At 42.2% G+C, this 21,150-nt stretch overlaps 1 protein-coding gene across 1 annotated transcript in view; it reads right to left on the reverse strand.

The window, feature by feature from the left end:
- The window catches only part of znhit6 (zinc finger HIT-type containing 6), a 139,647-nt gene that overhangs the window by 108,870 nt on the left and 9,627 nt on the right, over positions 1–21,150 (reverse strand). The window contains exons 3-5 of the mRNA XM_060066919.1: positions 20,955–21,061; positions 20,122–20,207; positions 18,527–18,630 (exon numbers count right to left, since the gene is read on the reverse strand). Of these exons, the coding sequence (XP_059922902.1) occupies positions 18,527–18,630; positions 20,122–20,207; positions 20,955–21,061 (297 nt within the window). The remainder of the gene's footprint in view (positions 1–18,526; positions 18,631–20,121; positions 20,208–20,954; positions 21,062–21,150) is intronic.

Raw genomic sequence — 21,150 nt, forward strand, 5'->3', positions numbered from 1 at the left:
TGTCAAACCGGAGAAGTGATTCCGGAAATGATTTTGTTAGAGGACCAATCTTAAGGTACGGCCACACCAAACGCGTCACCTGCGTACCACGCGTATAAAATCGGCAATTTTTCCATAGGGAAGCATTGGTGTACGCGCGTATGAGGTGCGTACAGCGTATCATGCGTACCAAGCAACATTTTACTCGCTGTAGGGGCGTATGAGGCGCGTACATATACGCGCGTGTATATACGCGCGCACATATACGCGCGTACATGTACGCGCGTACATGTACGCGAGGAGTTCAAAAAATTGAACTTTTTATGCTCATACGCGCCGCAATAGCCAATCAGCGTTGAGCTTGACCCGACGTCACTGGCAGAGAGTAGTGAGCTTGGACAGAAGCATACGGCCGACATCTTTCTTTATTCTGTGTGGAAATAGTAACATAGTTACGCCATTAAATGCTTTTATGGAAACATTTTTAGCGAGAAATGTGCATTTTACTTTCATAATCTTCGCTCGGTGAATGTGAAGGATGTTTGGTTTGATAGTTATGACGAAGAGGGAACGCTCCGTTCACTTGCATGGACAGAGTCTCTGGTTACTAAAGCAACCTCAACGTCTTGGCGGACTATATATCTGCTGATCAACACTACGAATGCTGGAAACACACCAGACACACCATGTGAAGTTATTTAACCCGATTATTGTTATTTATATCCGAGATTACTTAATCTAACCCGATCTAAACTCTATCACCCAAACACGGCGACGTTTGGGTTTCCTACCTCGGACTCCAGAGCAGCCATGTCCATGGCAGCCACGGCCGGCAACTTTCTTTATTCTGAGTGGAAATAGTAACATAGTTACGCCATTAAATGCGTTTATGGAAACATTTCTAGCGAGAAATGTGCATTTTACTCTCATAATGTTCGCTCGGTGAATGTGAAGGATGTTTGGTTTGATAGTTATGACGAAGAGTGAACGCTCCGTTCACTTGCATGGACAGAGTCTCTGATTGCTAAGCAACCTCAACGTCTTGGCGGACTATTTCTCTGCTGATCAACACTACGAATGCTGGAAACACACCAGACACACCATGTGAAGTTATTTAACCCGATTATTGTTATTTATATCCGAGATTATTTAATCTAACCCGATCCAAGCTCTATCATCCATCCAAACACGGCGGCGTTTGGGTTTCCTTCCTCGGACTCCTTAATCCTCGGACTCCTTAAATGGTCAGATACGCGCGTATCTGACCATTTTTGACACAAAATGGTCAAGCAACATTTTCGCTGCGTTACGCACGTACATGGTACGCGAGGTACGCGCTTGGTGTGTTCGCACCTTTAGCCCTTGCCGTCTCTGTTGCGTCGACCAATAGGACCATGGCGTTGACGGATAGTTAAAAAATATTGGATGCGCATGTAAGCTACGGAGAGGGTCTCCGACAGGCTCTCCGGCTATGGAGAGGGCTCTCCGTGTCTACGTACAGCACTTTAACATGCACACCCTAGGGATGGGCAACGATCGTCGAATGGTCAAAAAGTCAGAAGTCACGTAGAATATCGAATAATGAATGTGACCATCGTTATTTATTAAACAGCTCTTCTCAATGCTGTTGAACATTCCGTTCACTTGCATGGGCCTTCACAACTTCCGTTGGTGAATAATTGCTTGATAATTCACAATAAATTGTAAAAAGACACACCGTGTGAAGTTATTTCTTTGACGTGTCTAGTTCACCGTCATGCAGGCTGGCGCATGTAGGTCTATCTGCCTAAGCCCACATTGAAATATATATATTTTTTGATGTTGATGGCGCAGTTGTTGAAATAAACAGATTGATTTCATACAAATCATGAAAGCCCCTCCCCGTGTCATTGTGTGTGCGTGTATCCGAGGTGCGCGTGTGCGTGATTTTCACCGATTTTCGAATATTATTCAAATACTTCTCAGCGAATATTGAATAGTATTTTTTGCCAGAAATGCACATCCTAGCACACGCATTTGAAAAGGCACCATCCAGGCGTTACTATCACCGTTGCTGTGGAAAAAAAAACGAGCTGTGCAAACTAGGGATGAGTCGGTCACGACCGATTCGTTCACAACAAACGAATCCCGAACGTGAACGACAAGAACTGGTTCGCCAAAACAAGAACTGGTTCTTAGATTCTTTTTTTTTTTAACATAAAACAAAAATATGGTCACGTAAATAAAATATACAAACAAACAAAGCTTCGTCTCCCCGCGACTTATATTGATTGAGTCTACAACGTTCTCAAAGATTCAGCCAATGAGGTAGCAATGGTGTTGCCATGGCACCTGGGTAAACAAATGACAAGGTGGTACCGTCGAATATGCGCGCTTTCTCTGTCTGACGTATCTTGGGTCATACCATTCGACGTGGGGTCACTCATATATCCCCCTACATTTCCGAAAATAGACTTGACCTCCATCTGTTTATTGGATAAACGCATTTCCCAATCCCAGGAGTCTTTGCTCCATTCTACGTCAATTCAAGAACAAACAGAGAAATTAAACTGCAGATCGTATTTTTTATTTATGACCATGAAAGTTCTGTAATGCCTGAATAATGAAGAATTAAATGTAAAGTAAAATAAAATTATAAATATAAAACCATGAATGACATATAGAGAGTAAGCAAATGGTATAAATATTGGTGGGACGTTTGGTTATGCTATATAGTATATCTTGTCGATTTTCACGGGGGGTAGAGCCTAGAAGTCGCTTAAATTATGCTCAGGGCCGTCTCGCGGGGGGGGGGCAGACACCAAATGACGTAATCTGACGTAACGAACGAATCAAAACGAACGAATCAAACAAACGAATCGTTATAGTGAACTGAACTGAAAGAACTGAAAAGAATCATTTTGCCCATCCCTAGTGCAAACCCAGCTCACGTTTCGGTGTTTTCATTGCTGCTGATCTACGGCCATTCCCCGTTGTTCAACAGGGATTTCCCCCTTAACTATGAACCGTACCGTGACTTAAAAACCGAGGTACGTACCGAACTGTGACTTTTGTGTAACGTTACACCCCTATTCAATACTGTTCAAGCTAACCTCTTGGGCCACAAGCTCCAGAAATTGGGTGCCAGTCCACACCTGACTTTGTGGGTTGACCTCCTCCATCCCTACACCCCCCTGCGGTCCCTCAGGTCCTCTGCTAAGGACCAGCTGGAAACCCCCCGCACCAGACTCAAGACCTTTGGGGACAGGGCCTTCTGCGCCTCTGCCCCCACTCTGTGGAATCTGCTCTCCCTCCATATCCGCTGTGCCACTTCAGTGGAGTCCTTCAAAAAGCTCCTGAAGGCACACCTCTTCTTAGAGGCCTATGGCCTTTAACCTGCCCCCCCCCCCCCCCCTGTGTACACCTCTTGTAAAGCGACCTTGGGTACCTTGAAAGGTGCTACATAAATTGAATTTATTATTATTATTTCCTTCCTCACAGACAGACAACAGCTAGTGAGATTCAACAGCCACTACAGCTCAGTCAGAACCATCTCCACATGTCCTCAATGATCTGTTCTCCCCAGTCCTGTTCACCTTCTACACTAACGACAGCAAAAGTGAGAATCCTGACATGGTATACATTTAATTCTCTGACGACAGTCATCATACAACCAACTCAGTGCAGCAACCGACAACTTCTTTCTGGTGCAGGGATAACCATCTCACCTTGAACATCTCTAAAACCAATGAGATGGTCATAGATTTCAGGCGCTCCTCCACCAGCCCCCCTGCTCTTCAGTTAGATGGCCAGATAATCGTGAGAATGGAGGAATAAAAATACCTCGGCTCCGTCATTGATCACAAGTTCACCTTCAAAAGTAATACAGAGAATACTGAGTTTGGTGAACAAATGTCCCCTCAACAGGATCATAAAGATGAGTGGTAAGATCATTGACAGCCACAGACCACTCACAGCCATATATGAAAAACAGGCCATCAGGAAAGTAGACCTATCATATCGGACCTAGGGCTGGGGGATATATCGATATTTAAAATAAATCGATATTTTTTCAAACGCGATATGGAACTAGACCATATCGTCAACATCGATATAATTTAATTTGCGTTGAAATTAGAGCACAATTGTTCCAACTAACAGCATTTTTGAACCATGCCTCCCGCCTGCTATTTCGTAACTGCCTATGTCTCTCCCGCCCTGCCTCTGGCTCACACACAGTCTCTGCCTGCCCCCCCCCCCCAAGATGTGGACATCATGGAGTCAGTGAAGAAGGCCCCGAGTCCACTTCAGGACTTCACTGATGCCCTGTCTGGAGAGGAGTACGTCACCCTCTCCTATGTGAGGCCAGTGCTACACTTGCTGAACATAAGTCTCCTGGCACCTGAGGAGGAAGAGACGGAGTAGTGCAAGTCCATGAAGGCTCACATTTTTGAGTACCTAAATAGTAAATATTCAGAGCGAAAAACCAGAGACCTGTTGGACATTGCCTCCCTACTGGATCCACGATTCAGGGCGAGTTACGTCGCCAAAGAGAAGCTTGAAGGGCTGAAATGCACAGCAGTCCAAGAAGCAGAGGCTTTGCTCCGTGATCAGGGTGGCACTTCACATGAGCTGCATGGCTCAGCAGCTGAGCCTCAGCTTGATGAGCCACCAGCCAAGAAGAGGAAAACCCTGTCCAGCTTCTTCAAGAAGACCACACCATATTGCACCACCACTGTCACAAGGGAGGCTGTTGAAAATGAGCTCTCCTGCTACTTAGGCCAACCCTCTCCAGTGGTGGAAAGACCATGAGGTGGCCTTTCCAGCTCTGAGTTGCCTGGCAAAAAAATACCTCTGTGTGCCAGCCACCAGATCCCCCTCTGAAAGGGTTTTTATTTGTAGTGGGAACATTGTCACCTGTCATAGGGCATCGCTAAACCCTGACACCGTGGACAGGCTTGTTTTCCTAGCCAGAAATCTGAAGTAGGCTAACTGCTGGCCTGGCCCGACCCAGTCATGTGATTTGTTCTTTTGTAATTTGTTCACATGAGATTTGCACAAATTAGAGATACATTGTTGTAGTTGTATTCTCTTGCTTTCTTTTATCAGTTTACATGCTCTGTTCGTTTAAAAAATAGTATTTTATTGAACCTTTTAATGACAGTTGCACTTTCCAGAGATGCACTATGTATATTGTTCTGTTTTTGTTATCCAATAACCTGTTATTTTTCTTAAGAATGGGGCCTAATTTAAACATTTGTTTACATTTCAGAGATTTCTGTGTTTGTTTTAAGTTACATTTAATTCAATTAAACAGCATCAAACAACTGTGCACAGTGAAACTTGTAAAAACCTTGCATTTTTTGACAATTATTTTGTATTCCGATAAGGCAGTAGGCCACAGCAATTTTCCCAAAATCATTGCGGACTCCCAGGCACCCGCCGGAGCTCAGCTCCGTCGGGTGTCGCTCCATGTCGCGATTCAATTCTGTGCATAATATTCTGGAGGCGCACACAGCTTTTGGCCGTGATATTATAATGTTCTCAAATACGAGGCGGAGGCAGTGTCTAGTCCACGGTTTATTCAACCATCAAACTACCGTATTGGTCCGAATATAAGACGGCCTTTTTTCCCCTCGAAATAGGTCCAAAAAAGTCGGGTCGTCTTATATTCGGGGTCTAGTATTCAGAGCGCAGTTTCTCTTCTTCGGCGCTCCCTTTAAATGTCAATACACATTCGCGGGCACAGATGGCACCAAAAATTCGTTCCGGACGGAGGGAAGAGGCGTCCTTAACAACTAGACCGTTACCGGTGTTTAAAGATGGAAAGACAGGCTGACCATTTAGAGACAAGTGGCTCAAAAGTGGGCCAGGTCAATAAACAACAGCGGAGGAGCTATGATGCCAATTTCAAAATAATGGTTGTCAATAAGGCAGTCATCCAACAACTGCCAAGCTGCCAAGAAATTCGGGGTCACTGAGTGTAATGTACGAAGATGGCGAGCAGAAAAACAACGTCTAAAAGATGCTAACAGTCAGCGAAAATCCTTCCGTGGTCCTCAAAGTGGTCGTTTCATTGAGGTTGACCGGAGGGTTTTTGAATATGTCAGGGAAAAAAGAAGTGAGGGAATGCCCATTACCAGAGCTGTCATCCAGCTTAAGGCCCTGGAAATCGCCAGAGAGCTCAACATCACTGGATTTAAAGCCAGCCTCGGCTGGTGTCGTAGGATGATGCGGCGTAATGGACTGTCACTTAGACGGAGAACGAGTTTGGCCCAACGCCTGCCGTCAGACTTCGAAGAGAAGCTGCTTTCGTTTCAGCGCTTGGTTATCAACCTGAGGAAGAAGCACTCCTACCCGCTGGATCAGATCGGCAATGCTGATCAGACACCCGTTTATTTCGACATGCCAACTTCGGTGACTGTAAATAGAAAGGGAGAAAAGTCTGTGTTGGTGAAATCAACGGGCAACGAGAAGAGCCGCGTCACTGTCATGTTGACATGTCTCGCTGATGGCAGCAAACTCCCCCCGTATGTCATTCTTAAGCGTAAGACAGTGCCAAAGGACCCAATGCCAGCTGGCATTATTGTGCGCGCTCAGGAGAAGGGCTGGATGGAGTCGGGGCTTGTAGTGGACTGGCTAAAGGTTGTGTGGGGCGCACGCTACGGGGGACTGAGGAAGAGGAGGAACATGCTCGTTCCGGATGCGTTCCGCGGACATCTGACTAAGCCCGTGAAAAGTCAGGTGCGAGCAATGAACGGGGATCTTGTGATCATACCAGGGGGAATGACAAGCCAGCTACAGGTGTTGGACGTAGTTGTGAACAAGCCTTTCAAGGATAACCTGCGAAAAAAATATACAGAGTGGCTCCTGTCTGGCAACCACGCACTCACACCGACCGGGAAAATACAGAAGCCGTCAGTCCGTCTACTGTGTGAATGGATCCTGCATGCATGGGATGCTGTTCCCTCACAGAGCATCATCGATGGCTTTAAAAAATGTTGCATCTCAAATGCATTGGACGGCAGCGAGGATGACGTGCTTTGGGAGGAGCCGGTGGAAGCGGAGCAGCTGGGGAGCGATGACAGCGAGAGCGAACACAGCGGGGCAGAGGACGTATGTGAGGGATAGGGAGACATCGAAGAGAAGTTTGGGGAATTTTTGTTAAGTTTAGTTAAATGTGTGGCCTGTATTTTCTCTGTTATTTAAAAATGTTCACAATGTTGCTTTATTATTGCTTGATATTTCCGTGATTTTGAATCATACTGTACATATTTTGCCCTTTGTGTTTAATTCACTGTGTTTTTAATATTGTTATTTTAAAATAAAGTTCTTTGTTCGGCAAATCTAGTCTGCAAATCTTTTTTTTTAAATGTTTGTGTTGAAAAACAGGGGGTCGTCTTATAATCAGGGTCGTCTTATATTCGGACCAATACGGTATATTCAATTCTGAACGGTAGGAATAATGGTAAATCCAAACGGTAGGTAGGTATAGTAGTAACGGTAACGCCACAGTTACTAACTTCAAGGTTTCTCACTCCGCGAGACCCAAACATAAAATATAAACAAGTAACCTAGCCACGCCCCCACCCCCCACGCAGTCTTTACGATTCATAATATCTCGGGAGGCGCACACAGCTTTTGGCTATGATATTATATATTATAATGTTCTCAAATACGAGGCGGAGGCAGTGTCTGGTCCACGGTTTATTCAACAATCAAACTGTATTCAATTCCGAACGGTAGGAATAGTTACGCTAAATCGGCACGCAGTGCCCAGAGCGCGTGAGCGCGACGACGCCCCCCCCCCCCCCCATCCACAAATATCGATATTTACAGTATCTTATATCGATATTCTGCTTGAAGATATCGAGATATGACTTTTGGTCCATATCACCCAGCCCTAATTGGACCCCACCCATAACCTCAACCATTACCATCTGCTACCTTCAGGAAGGAGACTTCATTCCCTGCCCCAAAACGAGCCATGTCCACCTTTCTTCCAGCATCCATCAGGCTATTGAATAAACAATAAGCCCCCCCATCCCAACTCATCCCTCCAGACTTCAACCTATTCACCTTCCCCCAACTAACAATCTATTCTCCCTACCCACACCTCCACCCAGTTTTCTTTTTAGCTTTTAAGAATTTATTTATTCTCGTACATGACGACAAACTACTTGTTTAAGTATGTCTTGTTTGCAAGTGCCTGACCACAAATGAAGTCACCTCATGGGAAAAATAAAGTTAGTTGAATTGATCCCATGACCTCATGTTTGTTTTCTATTTGTACTTTTACTGTTATTGCCATTTTGCCCTCTATGTTGAATGTGAAAAATCTTCATAAATAAAAGTTTATTAACTCAAACTAGGGATGGGCACGGTAATTCAAATATTCAAAATTACGTGGGTATTCGACTTTAGCTGTAGCAGATTTTTTTAACATTTTTGGCTGAACTTAATTCAATATTATTCATTGGCTATATTAATTACATGTTGTTCATTACACGTGTATACTAATGCCATATAATACTTGGAATACATGGCTATACCAGCAGCCTCCGTTCCAGCAGTTTTTTCCACGGCAGGCTTGATTGTAAATCGCCTCCGCACCCCCCTATCCAGAGCACATTGATATGCTCATTTTTTTAACAAGAATGAGTGATGCAGTAGGTGGTCTTATGCGTTATGTTAACTGGAAATGTTTTAGACACTGTATTTCCGTCTTACACATAATATATTGTTGTTGATGTTCTGTTATATGCGCATCATGCGTAATGCGAGGCAGGCCCATACGCTGCAAGTGGAGTTCTGGTGATATCCAAGCCCACCAGTACTTTGCTGTTTTGCTTCAGTTACTTGAATCTATTCAGTTCGTGCCTTAAATTGACTTGAATCTAATTTCAGTTTGTGCCTTAAGTATGCAATACTGTTCATTCATATTCTTGTCAAAAAGGATGGTTTTGTTTCAACTTGTTTCAATTAAGCATACTGATTGGTTTATCCTTCTAAAATGCTCGAACAAATTAGATTTCTTTCCTTATTTATTTGACTTATGCCGCTTTTCCACTGCATGGTACCAGCTCGACTCGACTCAGCTCGCATTTTTGGCGTTTCCACCGTGAAAACATGGTATCTGAAGTGGCTGCTTTTTTTAGTACCGCCTCCCTCTAGGTTCCAAGCGAGCTGAGCCGATGCTAAAAGGTGACGTCGGCAGACGGCGGACCACTGATTGGCCAGAGAGTGTGACGAAGTCACGAGAGCAACATGGCAACCATGCTGGTAACAGCCATAGCAGCGCCGCAGCCAACATATTCCACTTCTTCAACTTCAACATGCCAGCTAATAATACGAACACGAATACCATCGCATCGATGTCCTCCATTGTTGTTATGTGGGTTCTGTCCATGTGTGGGTTGCGTAGGTGTTAAAAAAATAAAATACGTCACGGCCCTTTCGCGCAGCCGACCCCGCCCACGTCCAGGAGGTACTATTTGCGGTGGAAAACGACCCGTGCTGCTACCGTGTCGAGTCGTGTCGAGTCGTGTCGAGTCGAGCTACGTGTGCGGTGGAAAAGCGGCATAATAGATGGAAAATGAATACATTTGTTTAGTGAAGGCCAGATCACGGAAGCCCTTCAAGTTACATTATGAGTGCGCACATTTTTTTTTTCTTCTTCTTGTAGTTTGGTTACAGGGTCAAAAATTCTACAGAACGTCCATAGCCAGACTTTTCCAGACTAAGCAGGCGACAGATTTGATAAAGCAATGAGGGAACCATCAATCAAAGGCAAAATAGGACATGGAGATTCCCTACATCGAACATAGGGGATTGGATGCGTAACAAATATGCTTGTTGATCCAACTATCAGATTGGAACGATCTTTGCAATGAAAACATCACACTCCTTGATCATTTAATGCAGTAGTTGGGTGGGGACTATTGCAGTCTTACATAATATTGCCAAGGCACCACTTGAGATGAACAGACGAGAATGGAAAGGAGGGTAGTGGAAGTAGAGCAGAGGGCTTTGCAACATAGAATCAGCTGGCAGAAATGTAAAAGTCTTCAACAAATGGCAGTTCTGATTTTCAACAATGTTGTAGTTGAAAATCAGTTCTAAACCTAAATACGCAACAAAGAAACAACCTGTATTAGGGATGGGCATTTGAAGAAATTTTCTTGATCGAGCATCGCTAGAGTTATCGATCAATTATCGATTAATCATTAACTTTTTTCTATGTTTTTTTTCTAATGTTTTTATCAATGAAATCTTTATTCCAACAATAATGTATGGGCCAAAATTAATACAATACAGTTAACTTGAAGACCTACAACTGTTTAACAGTTTTAAAATAATAAATACAGCCATTATAGGTTATAGGCCTATGCGGCGCTCGTAAAGTCCGAACAATGCGCCTACAGGCGCTCTTAAAGGTTTGGAAACGATTCAACAAGACTAAATCTGTAGCCTATTCCAATTACAATAAGTAGCGAACTTATCGGACAACAATAATCAAACAAAGGCAGTAGGCTAAAAGTGGGCATTAAACTGTATAACTTATGAAAAAAAAGGGGGGGGAAAGGCCGACATATAATGCCTGCAGCCGGCGCGCGGAAAAGGCTCGCAACAAAAAGATGAGCCACCCATTTACAAACAATTGCATGAACTAGTCTATCTAAAAGCAATACCTTATTGAACATATATAAGGCTGGACTTGTTGCTAAAATATCAGTTTTGGCAAAATGTAACGACTCCAAGAGGCACCAAGCGGAGCGAGAGTCAACACATTAAGAAAGAAAAGAGCGACTCACATACGGTGGTGACTGTCCCTACTGTCCATAGCATACAGTAACTCCAGCCTACATATTTTTGTTTAGGAATATAAGCATGTTAACATGCTCGGGGGTCAGACGCGAACGCAGCCTTGTAACTGTCAGTCCTGCAGCAGAAAACACCCGCTCTGACGGGACCGAAGTTGCGGGGATGCAGAGGTATTGTCGCGCTAACTTTGACAGCCTGGGGAACCTTCTTCCATTCACTTTCCACCAGTCGGCAGGGTTATATTCAATTAAATGCTTCAAGACTCACAGTATGCAACACAACGTCCTTTTGAACGATAACAATATAAATTGATCGACGCATTTCTTAACGATCAATTATCGAGCATCGATTAATTATGCCCATCCCTAACCTGTATATACACCACATCTGTGGTAAAGGTTTATTCTTCCATTCAGAGAAGGCATCAGGGTTCACGCAATGAATTAAGACTAGGTAAGAGTAGATAGAAAAAACATGCCACACCCTGCCATCTAAACTCATGCACAGATGCATATGAATTACAACTAAAAAATTCATTTCCGGCAGAAAATACAGTGAGTGCTGTAGTGCAAGGTGAGTTTGAAAATATGTTTTAATAAAGCTTAGGGCTGTAACGATACGCGTCTTGAAACCGAAATCGCGACTCAAAGCCACGAACCCGTCTCGTGATGTGAGAAGGCAGATCGCCTTCTCACATCGCGAGACAGGTTCGTGGCTTTGAGAGTCGCGATTTCTGAGAGTCGCCCTTTCTAACCCTCCGGTCAAATTGTCAGATTGAAATTTGCTAATAATTTGTCTAAATAATAGTCTGCTGACACCGCCCCCTCTAATCGATGCCGCAAGTATGCGACGAGATGCCCCCTCTGTGATGACAGCTCTCCGTGGCTACGGAGGATTGCATTTCTCCACAGCCGTCGAAGTCCTCATATGAACGACATTTATCCAGAGTTGGCCAAGCACGAAAAAAATTGCCTGTGTGATCCCCGTCTCTATTGTTTTGTGTGATTTGACCGGCAGTTTGTCTGCTTATAGGTCGGAATGAAGCGGCCACCGATTATTGACAGGATGGCTACTTTATTCTACCGGACTCGTTTGCTTCTTCACACGCTACCGCTCGCGACACACACACACACACACACACACACACACACACACACACACACACACACACACACACACACACACACACACACACACACACACACACACACACACACACACACACACACACACACACACACACACACACACACACACACACACACACACACACACGACTAATTGATCGTTAAGAATTTCGTCGATTACGTACATTTTTCATCGATTAAACTAATGCAGTGTGCAATTAAACATTTTACCACAGGGGGGCAATATTTAAATTTGCGGCTCCTACCCCTCAATAAACATCCCGCTTTGAACGGTGAACCCTTTACGCCTAGCAGCTATAAAAACTACAAAATGACTATTAATGCAGGCTATGTGGAAAATGCGCCGACTATGGCTCAGCCTGGCTCCGCCCTCTTCCGCTACGTAGCTAAGATGGCTGCCGTTGAGTACGAAAAGTGTACATCGCCACACACTTCGCAATTTGACCGTTTTGAGTACACTTATTTTCGCCCGATCTGAATCGGAACGCCCTACGTACTCAAACTTAGACTAGTAAGTACGGATAGTATGGATATTGGAACACGGCGATGTAATCATGAAGCGGACAAGGCCACGGCGAAGTCTGGTGTAGGACCATTATGATATAAAAAATGACTTCTTGGGGAGCACTATAGGCCTACCACTCAAGGCGAGGTTAGCATCGAAGCAGAAATAAAGAACTTTCTGAGCCCCTGGATTGTGGAAAGTTGTTCCCCCGCCTTGCCAAGTTAGCACAGAGGTATTTGTGCATCACGGCAACGTCGGTCCCCTCAGAGCGGGTGTTTTCGGCGGCTGGACTGACGGTCACCAGGCTGCGGTCGCGTCTGACCCCAGAGCATGTCAACATGCTCATCTTTCTTAACAAAAATCCGTAGACTGGTTGGTTAAGTTATAATATGATTGTTTTTTTGATATTATTATTATTATTTTGGGAAGAAACTAGGGTTGTTTGTTTTTAGTTATGTTTATGAGCACCGGCTTCAAGCCGCATGCTCCGTTGCTTAGAGCAGAGTAGCGCATAACTATTGAACGGATCTGGTTTAACTGAGTTGTTTATCTAATAATAAAGCGCTAATAGGATATTTGACTAAACCAACCAAACTAACGATAGTTGAGGGTTTTTGCCTACCTGCAACTACAATCTTTGGTTATTTATTAATTAATTTAGCTATACTTTAAGAGTATTCTTTCTGTTCAAATCTGTTCAGTGTTCCAAATTATTTGTTAATAAATGTTACATTAAGTTAATTGTTATACAAGTGTTGATGAAATCGTGGTAAAAAAAAATCGTGATACAAACCGAATCGTGAGTTGGTGTATCGTTCCAGCACTGGTGTAGTCCAGGGTATACGCGGGTATACCCACTTATTTTTCAGTCATCATTGCGTATACCCACTTCTAAATCCCCCCAGATGCGCACCATTCAGTAGTATCTGCAAGCCAAATGGCCCACTTTTTTGCGTTCACACCAAACGCGACGGGGCGACAAGATCCCATACAAGTGAACGTAGAGACGCTTATCGGGCGAATTTTTTGCGAGAGAAAACCGGCGACAAGTTTTGATTTGTCGCGCCACACTTTCGCCGTGCACAGGCGAGCGCGTTCACGAGGATTTGTGCAGCGACAAATTCGCTCGAGTTGAAATATTTCAACTTTGACACGAATTTCGCACGATGACAGCCAATCAGCGTTCAACAGCGTGGCCACGTTCAACCGTCAAACTCAGTGCAGTGCATGCTGCAGCATGGAGGAGAAAATGAATGTTGCCGTTTGCGACTCCCGGAGCTCTATATATAATAGTATATAATATAATATAATTGTGTATACATAATATCACGGCCAAAAGCTCTGTGCGCCATGACCCACGCTACTCTGCCTCTTATTGGCTAATACTCGCTGCCTTTACTGATTCGATTGTTGAATAATTTGAATGATGTTCAATCATCATATGATATTTATATATCGATATTTTATATATCTAACGAGATGATTTATGTGGAAGAGAATGATGTGCGTTTTTTATAATCTAAGGTGAAATATGAACAAGGATGCATTGTCAAATTCAGATCTGGGGCCGTATTCACAAAGGATTTTAGGGCTAAAAGTAGGTCCTAACTGGCGAATTTAGGAGTAACTCCTAAAAATAATGGGCGTGTCACTCTTAAATTTAGGACTCCTAACTCTTTTCACTAAGAGCAATTCACAAAGTATTTTAGGCCTAAAAGTAGCACCTAAGTCTAGGAGAGCTTAAAAGTCCTCAAGAGGACTCCTAACTCACTAAGACCTATTCACAAAGAATCGTAAATGCCTGCGAGACGAAATGTTAGGGTATTAAACTTGTTGTGGAGTTAATCGCAATGCAATAACATCCCCGACTAACAGGAATAATCCGATTAGTCCCGAAATAAAATGTTTGGCCATACTACGTTATTTAGCAACAGGTGCAATGCAACTTTGCAATGCCGACGATTTAAAAATATCGCAACCATCAGTCAGCCGTGCCATAAACTTTCCTTTGGACATTCAACAATTACACAGGATCAAAGCCAACTTCATGGCAATTGCAGGTATGCCCGGTGTGGTCGGTGCTATTGACGGGACGCACATAAAAATAATTGCGCCATCAAAAGACGAGGACGTGTTCGTCAATAGGAGGAAAGTGCATTCCATCAACACGCAGGTTGTTTTTGATGCAAATTTTAACATAGCCTGGATGTTGTTGCAAAGTGGCCTGGATCTTCAGCTACCCATGCTTTTTGAGATGTACCAGTTGGGTGTCACTTGCTGGGAGACAGTGACTATCCATGCAAGACGTGGCTCTAGACACCCTCAATCCACAACCGGGAGCGCAGTTAAAGTATAACATGTAAGTGATTACGCATATTACGCTTAGTCCTACGTGTAAAACACATCGTATTGGCTCTTTGACGCCTTTTATTTGTTGAATCCATATTTATTATTGTTTACTGATTTCTTCCATATATGCTAGAGCACACAAACATACACGAAATGTTGTGGAGAGAGGAATTGGGCAGATGAAACGTCGGTTCATGTCCTCCACGGCGAAATACGCCTCACCCCAGAGAGGGCAAGCACAGTCATTACTGTATGTGCCATTCTACACAACCTCTGCAAGCGGAGGAACATTCCACAGCCAGACGATGATGATGATGATGATGGCGATCAACATGACAATGAATTTGGCCGGCATTTAGGGATCACTTTGAAAACACATTTTAGGTAAACACCTCGGCACAAATCAGTCAACACTTGTGTAGTTCATAACATTTATTTTCTTTTAAATTTTACGTATTTTTATTGTTTGCTTTCTCTCTCTTGAACGTGCAGGCTACAACGTCATAATCGTGGTCTGCACAAAATTGTCATTGTTTTTTCTGCTAACTGCACTATAACTACTTAATAGGAATTCATTTCTAGCCTAGGCTATTTCCTTGTTTTTCGGTTATTCAGTGGGCTCGTCTGAACCAATCACCGAACTGACTGCTTCTAAACTCGTGCACGAGAATTGACGTAATCCATAGCAACGGCGCGTCACTCTTAGTTCACTCTTTGTGATTTATCCTTAGTAAGAGTAGGTCTCAGCGGCTTTGTGAATAACTTTTAAGAAAAAACTCCTACGTAAAATGTTTTAGCGCGAGTTAGGAGCACTCCTAGCGGTAAGATAAAATGCTTTGTGAATACGGCCCCTGAAGTATTTTATTTAAATAAATGTTAAAAAAAATACTGAAACACCATGTTTGCCTCATCTATATTTTACATTCATGCAGGCTGCCTGTGTGACCAGTAATACCTACAAACTGCTCCTGATCTAGTCATGTTAATTGTATAATAGTGGCCCACTCTGGCGCATGCTGTGTTGCAAATCAGCTGTTCAAAGTCAGTTTACAAAATAAATTACTGACTTGCTAAGTGAGAGAATAGGTGTCATTCCAGGAATAAGGAATAGTTCACTCAAAATGCATAGTTGTCTGTCACAAGTCTGTGGGTCAGTATTGGTTTAGTTTCATAATCCTTCCTCCCTGTGATCAAGCAGCAGAATTTATGTGACAATGAACAAATACTACTGAAGCATTTTTGGGAGTGTAGTCTCACATGTCACTGTTTTTAAAACAGGGCGTTTTTCTGGGCTGCTTTAAAAAAGGGCAAACATTTAGCGTATACCCACTTCTCCAGGGACCACTACACCACTTGCGTTACAGCCACATAGTTTAAGATTTAAAGAAATTAAAGTTAAATGGCTTAAAACAAGTGAAGGGATTTGAACAGAGTTCAAAAGAGTAAATTGAGTAAACAATGTAAACATGCACACCATTTAAAAAATTGTAAATGGTTGGAAACAACTGAAGTGACAGCTGAATGAGAAGCGCAGAGTAGGGTAGTAAGGTATGGACTAAAATGTATATCACAGTATGATTTGGGGCATAGACAGTAGGGTTGTAATTTGGGCATCTCAATTTGGTTGAAGTGTGTGTGGGCAGGTAACGCGTACCTGGGATCGAGGGTTTTGACCATCTTTTTAAAGCCCTTTCCATCGACATTTTGAAAGGGAAGCATGTCCTTACAAAGGTAAACAGTGACGATGTTTGTTATCTCGTTCCACAGCTGGCTACTTTTGTTCAGAAGGACTGGCTGGAAAATGCCTGCGGAAGAGATATCTGTGGAAGAGCTGCAGACATGGAAGTAGTAGCTAAAATATTTTGTAGACTTTTGTCAACAGCTCCTGCCTTTCTCTACGTGCAGTATCACACAAAAAGACGTAATGTCGGGTCGCCATGGTTGTTGTATATAGGCCTATAAAGGGGGTGGTTCCGTTTCAGTTAATATTGCATAATTTCCAATAACTCCCGCTCAGCCCCTCGCAGCTTACGCGTGACCGTGACGAGTGTGTCTCTAACCTTCCGGGAGTAGTAGCAGGATTTGATACAATTAAATTCAAAAACGGTTGTGAAAGTAAAAAAAGTTCACTGCATCCGGCACTTTACATTAAAGCTAAAAGATATCAATATTCGATATTCTTAAAAAAAATATATATATATATTCTAGTGCTGTCAGTTAAAAGCGTTATTCACGGCGTTAACGCAAACAATTTTAACGGCGTTAATTTTTTTATCGCTCGATTAACGCAATTTGTTATTATTATTTTTTTTTTCTTTGCCTCAAAAGAAAGAAGCAGTAGCCTGACTGCTATGTTCAAGGCAGTATGTTTGTATGTTCATCGTTTAATTGCACTATAGGCATTTTTTTTTGTATCGTCCTGTTTTGATCAGTATATACCAATGTTATTAGCAATAAAAAAAACATTTGCACAAGGCTAGCCGATGCACTTCTCCATGTTGATAAGAGCATTACAATTAGAAAAATTAATGGGACAAAGAAATCAAGGAATATTTAGCATAGAAAAAAGATTTGCGATTAATCGCGAGTTAACTATGACATTAATGCGATTAATCAATTAACTAATATATTCATATAACTTTTGAATAATCTGGCGGGCCAGATATTATGTCTGGCGGGCCAGTTGCCGACCCCTGGTTTACACAATCATAAGTAATACTAAATGCTTAAACAAGTATGACCTCTTTTTACCTGGCATGAACAATGGTGTTGGGCAATCGGATCGCTGAAATGCTAGGGCAGGCCCGAATGCCATTTTTCAGGCTTCGAATACTCGTTGGTTTTTCCAAGTGAATATTCGAATACTTGTTCCAGAAAAACACACCATCAAAAACAACGTTAATAATCCCTATATACTCCCTGGAACCGATTTTGACAGTATCTGCATATTTAGTTGAAGATTTAATAGCTTTTGAACGTTAATTAGTAGTCCTAAGTAAGTTGGAGTTTCTTAGTTTTTCCCTGTGGAAGCGAACAGCTGTTCCGTTCCAAATCAGCTGTCCTCTAGCATCTCAGCCCTTACGGGAGCTTTTCAATTCATCCTGGAACGTGCATCTTTTCAGGGAATTTGTACAATAAATCCATAACAAATACCGAATATTGATTGTCTTACGTATCCATATCATATCCATTATATTGACCGGGTATTCCCAAGACGCTCACGCTCTGCAGCAAGCCAGTCACAGTTGATTGGCGCGGCGCTGTACAGCGAACGTAAACAAACAACTAAGCTAAGGTCAGCATTTCACTAAGCATTACTTTTCCTCCTGAGATCCCGCTGATGTGTTATAAAGTAAAGGGAAAACAAGATATCTATTCTTCCTCCACCTCTCTCGCTTCTCTGCTTGGTGTCGCTTATAGTTTGCCTCCCTCGCTCTGGTAACGTCACGTACGTGAAAAAAAAAAAACAAAGCTCTGAATAATGATTTAAGCTTCAAATACAAATTTTCCGAACGAGTATTCGAATAATTCGGGCCAGCCCTATAAAATGCATACATAAAATTTACACTGAGCATTTTCCAGCGTCCAAATCAATATTGGATAATGCTCTTACTGAATTATAAAATCCCATTATATGTTACTCACGCATGTCAGCTCCTTGCAAGTGAAAAAACTAAAACATAAGAGCATTATGAAAAGTAGCAGTTAAAACCTGAAGACCATTGTATTTAGTCGCTCTTACTTGGTCAAAAACATAGTTGAGTTGTCCCTGCTCTTCGTGAAGGCCACGGGGAGGAACTTCAGAGTTATGTTCATTTTCCTGGCGCAGGCGGTCAGCTTCTTGGCCTGAGAGAGAGAGCGAGAGCAAGACCGAATAACCGGCCTCGACATTAACGCTTGCCCACGGCAGGTGAACTCCGATTGGGCCACTTAAATGTGATACATAGATAGATGCCAAATCGGGCAAGTGATTTCTTTTATCAAATACACTAACTATGCCTACAAAATAAACGTCCTCCTACAGCATAAGAATCATAACAATAATTTGTGTTCAGTCAATTCCGTATAACCAACCGCCACAAATGGAATAGAAGAAAAATCAAAAGTCACTTTCATGATGTTCCTTCAGACTCCGAAAACTGTCCAAGTGCCAGGTAAATGTAACGGAAATAAATAAATGAGGACACCTGAAAATGAGACGTTGCCAGGATATGAAACAAAAAAGGCAAAGGAAGTTCTGTGGGTCTGTCTTGAAAGCGGTTAAAAGTTAACCGATGGCGGTTTTGACTACATTACGGGTGTAGTATGTTGAGGGCAGGTAAGGACAAAAAAATGACAGCGACATGATGCTATCGATATCTGTGCGAGAACAGCACTTAAATCTACGTTCCGGCTGCCATCCGTTTCTTCTGGACCGTCTAGAAATAACACCCCACAGACTTCACATGGAATTGTTTCAGGAAAGAAATCACCAATCAATAGAAAATAAATAAATGTTGTCCTTCTGATTGCTGTATTAGTTGCCAATGGTGAGCTGTTACCTACCACAGGTGATTATTTGCTGATAATTTTGCATTATAGCGAATCGAGATACAATTAATAGTTTGAAATATTCACCAAAAAAAAATAGTCATTCTGATTGCTGTAGGCCCTATATGAATATTTTGATTGATACATTTTGAGGCCCTAGTGTTTCTTCTGTTGGGCTAGCTCGTTTGAGAGCTTTGCAGCCATAATTGTTAAGTTTTGTATTTGAAACAATTATTATAATTCAAAAAATACTTGTTGGTTTTATACATTTTCTTTATAGGCCTTTCCATTTTGGGCAAGTATGTTTTGCTATTGTGCAAGTTAAACATAACAACCTTAAAAAGCTTAATGTCAATGCATACACACACATACATACATACGCATATATATATTTCTCTCTCATCAACAGTTCTATATACCATGCTGTTCTTGCTAAATTTGCACAGAAGTAATCCAAAGTATCATAAACACAGTGGTGTAGCATACCTAGTGTACTCATCACAATCAAACTCAATCTGACAGGGTAGGACATTTTGAGCTTGATCAACAAAGAGATTGTTGAAGATACATTTTAATAAAGATGCGTGTCCCTTACTGTGACACGCATCTTTACGTTTACGTTGAATTACAAACCATCTGCCTCATAAATTAAATAGTTCAATTTACAAAATCTATGCCAAAATGTGCTTCACTTTTTCTGTTGATATTTTGACTTAGGTTCTACACAATAAATATAACATCCCACACAATAAGGTGTATAGGGAAATCATTTGAAGAAATGTGGTCAAAACCAATGATGAGACTTACTTTAAAAGTCATGCGAGGTGTGCGGATCAGGTTGTCTCTGGAGGAGCTTCCAGCCAAACGTGTTGTATCCTCCAGGAACCGGTAGTCTGAGGTACACCAAAGGATGCGTCATAAAAGACAAGAGCATTGGCTTCATTTCATTTATTTATCTCTTTACGTCTAGCCAAATGCATCATAGAAAGGGTCTACCTTGTATATTCCACATTTAATACATTTGAGTTCTGTTAATCGAGCAGGAATTTAGGAGGTAGTTAGTAGAGCCTGACCGATATATCGGCAGGCCGATATTATCGGCCGATATTAGGCATTTTTCAAACTATTCGGTATTGAATAGTTTATCGGTATCTAACGCCCCAAACCCGCTGATTCAGCCAGAGTTAGGCAGACTGAATGACGGAGATCATCGGTGTTGTTCATGTGTGCAAGTGTGTTCATGGTAAGTTGGCAACTGTCACGAGACATACATTGCTTGAATAACAATTAAAAGAACATCCCCATCAATTCTCTAAAGTCGATAAGCATGACTTAATTCATGACTACCATGTCCAGTTTTGCTGTTGTTACGTGTTAGCTGAGAGTGAAAAGGATTTAAAGGATAACTACAAATAACCAATGTTAGGGAAATCTGTTTGTTTTGTTGCTCGTTTCTGGATTTTTCTTTTATATATATATATATATATATATATATATATATATATATATATATATATATATAGGCCGATATATCGGCATATCAGATTTTTAAATCACAAAGTATTCGTATCGGCCTTAAAAATCCTATATCGGTCGGGCTCTAGTAGTTTACTTCCATGAGAAGTGAAGGGTAAGCTCACCATTAAGAAGGTTCATCTCGTCAAACTTGGAGAGGGCCACAAACGCAGTCTTGGCCCTAAATCCACTGCATCCAGATTCTTCTTTGTGTTTCTTAACACACAAAAAGCTATGGGACATAAACGACAACAGCGATATCATACGCCTTTCTGAAGGTGTGCAGGGGTGTGTTCCACAGTATTGGTATGTCTTTTGTTA

This window comes from Gadus macrocephalus, chromosome 12 (assembly GCF_031168955.1).
Source record: "Gadus macrocephalus chromosome 12, ASM3116895v1".
Taxonomy (NCBI): Eukaryota; Metazoa; Chordata; class Actinopteri; order Gadiformes; family Gadidae; genus Gadus; species Gadus macrocephalus.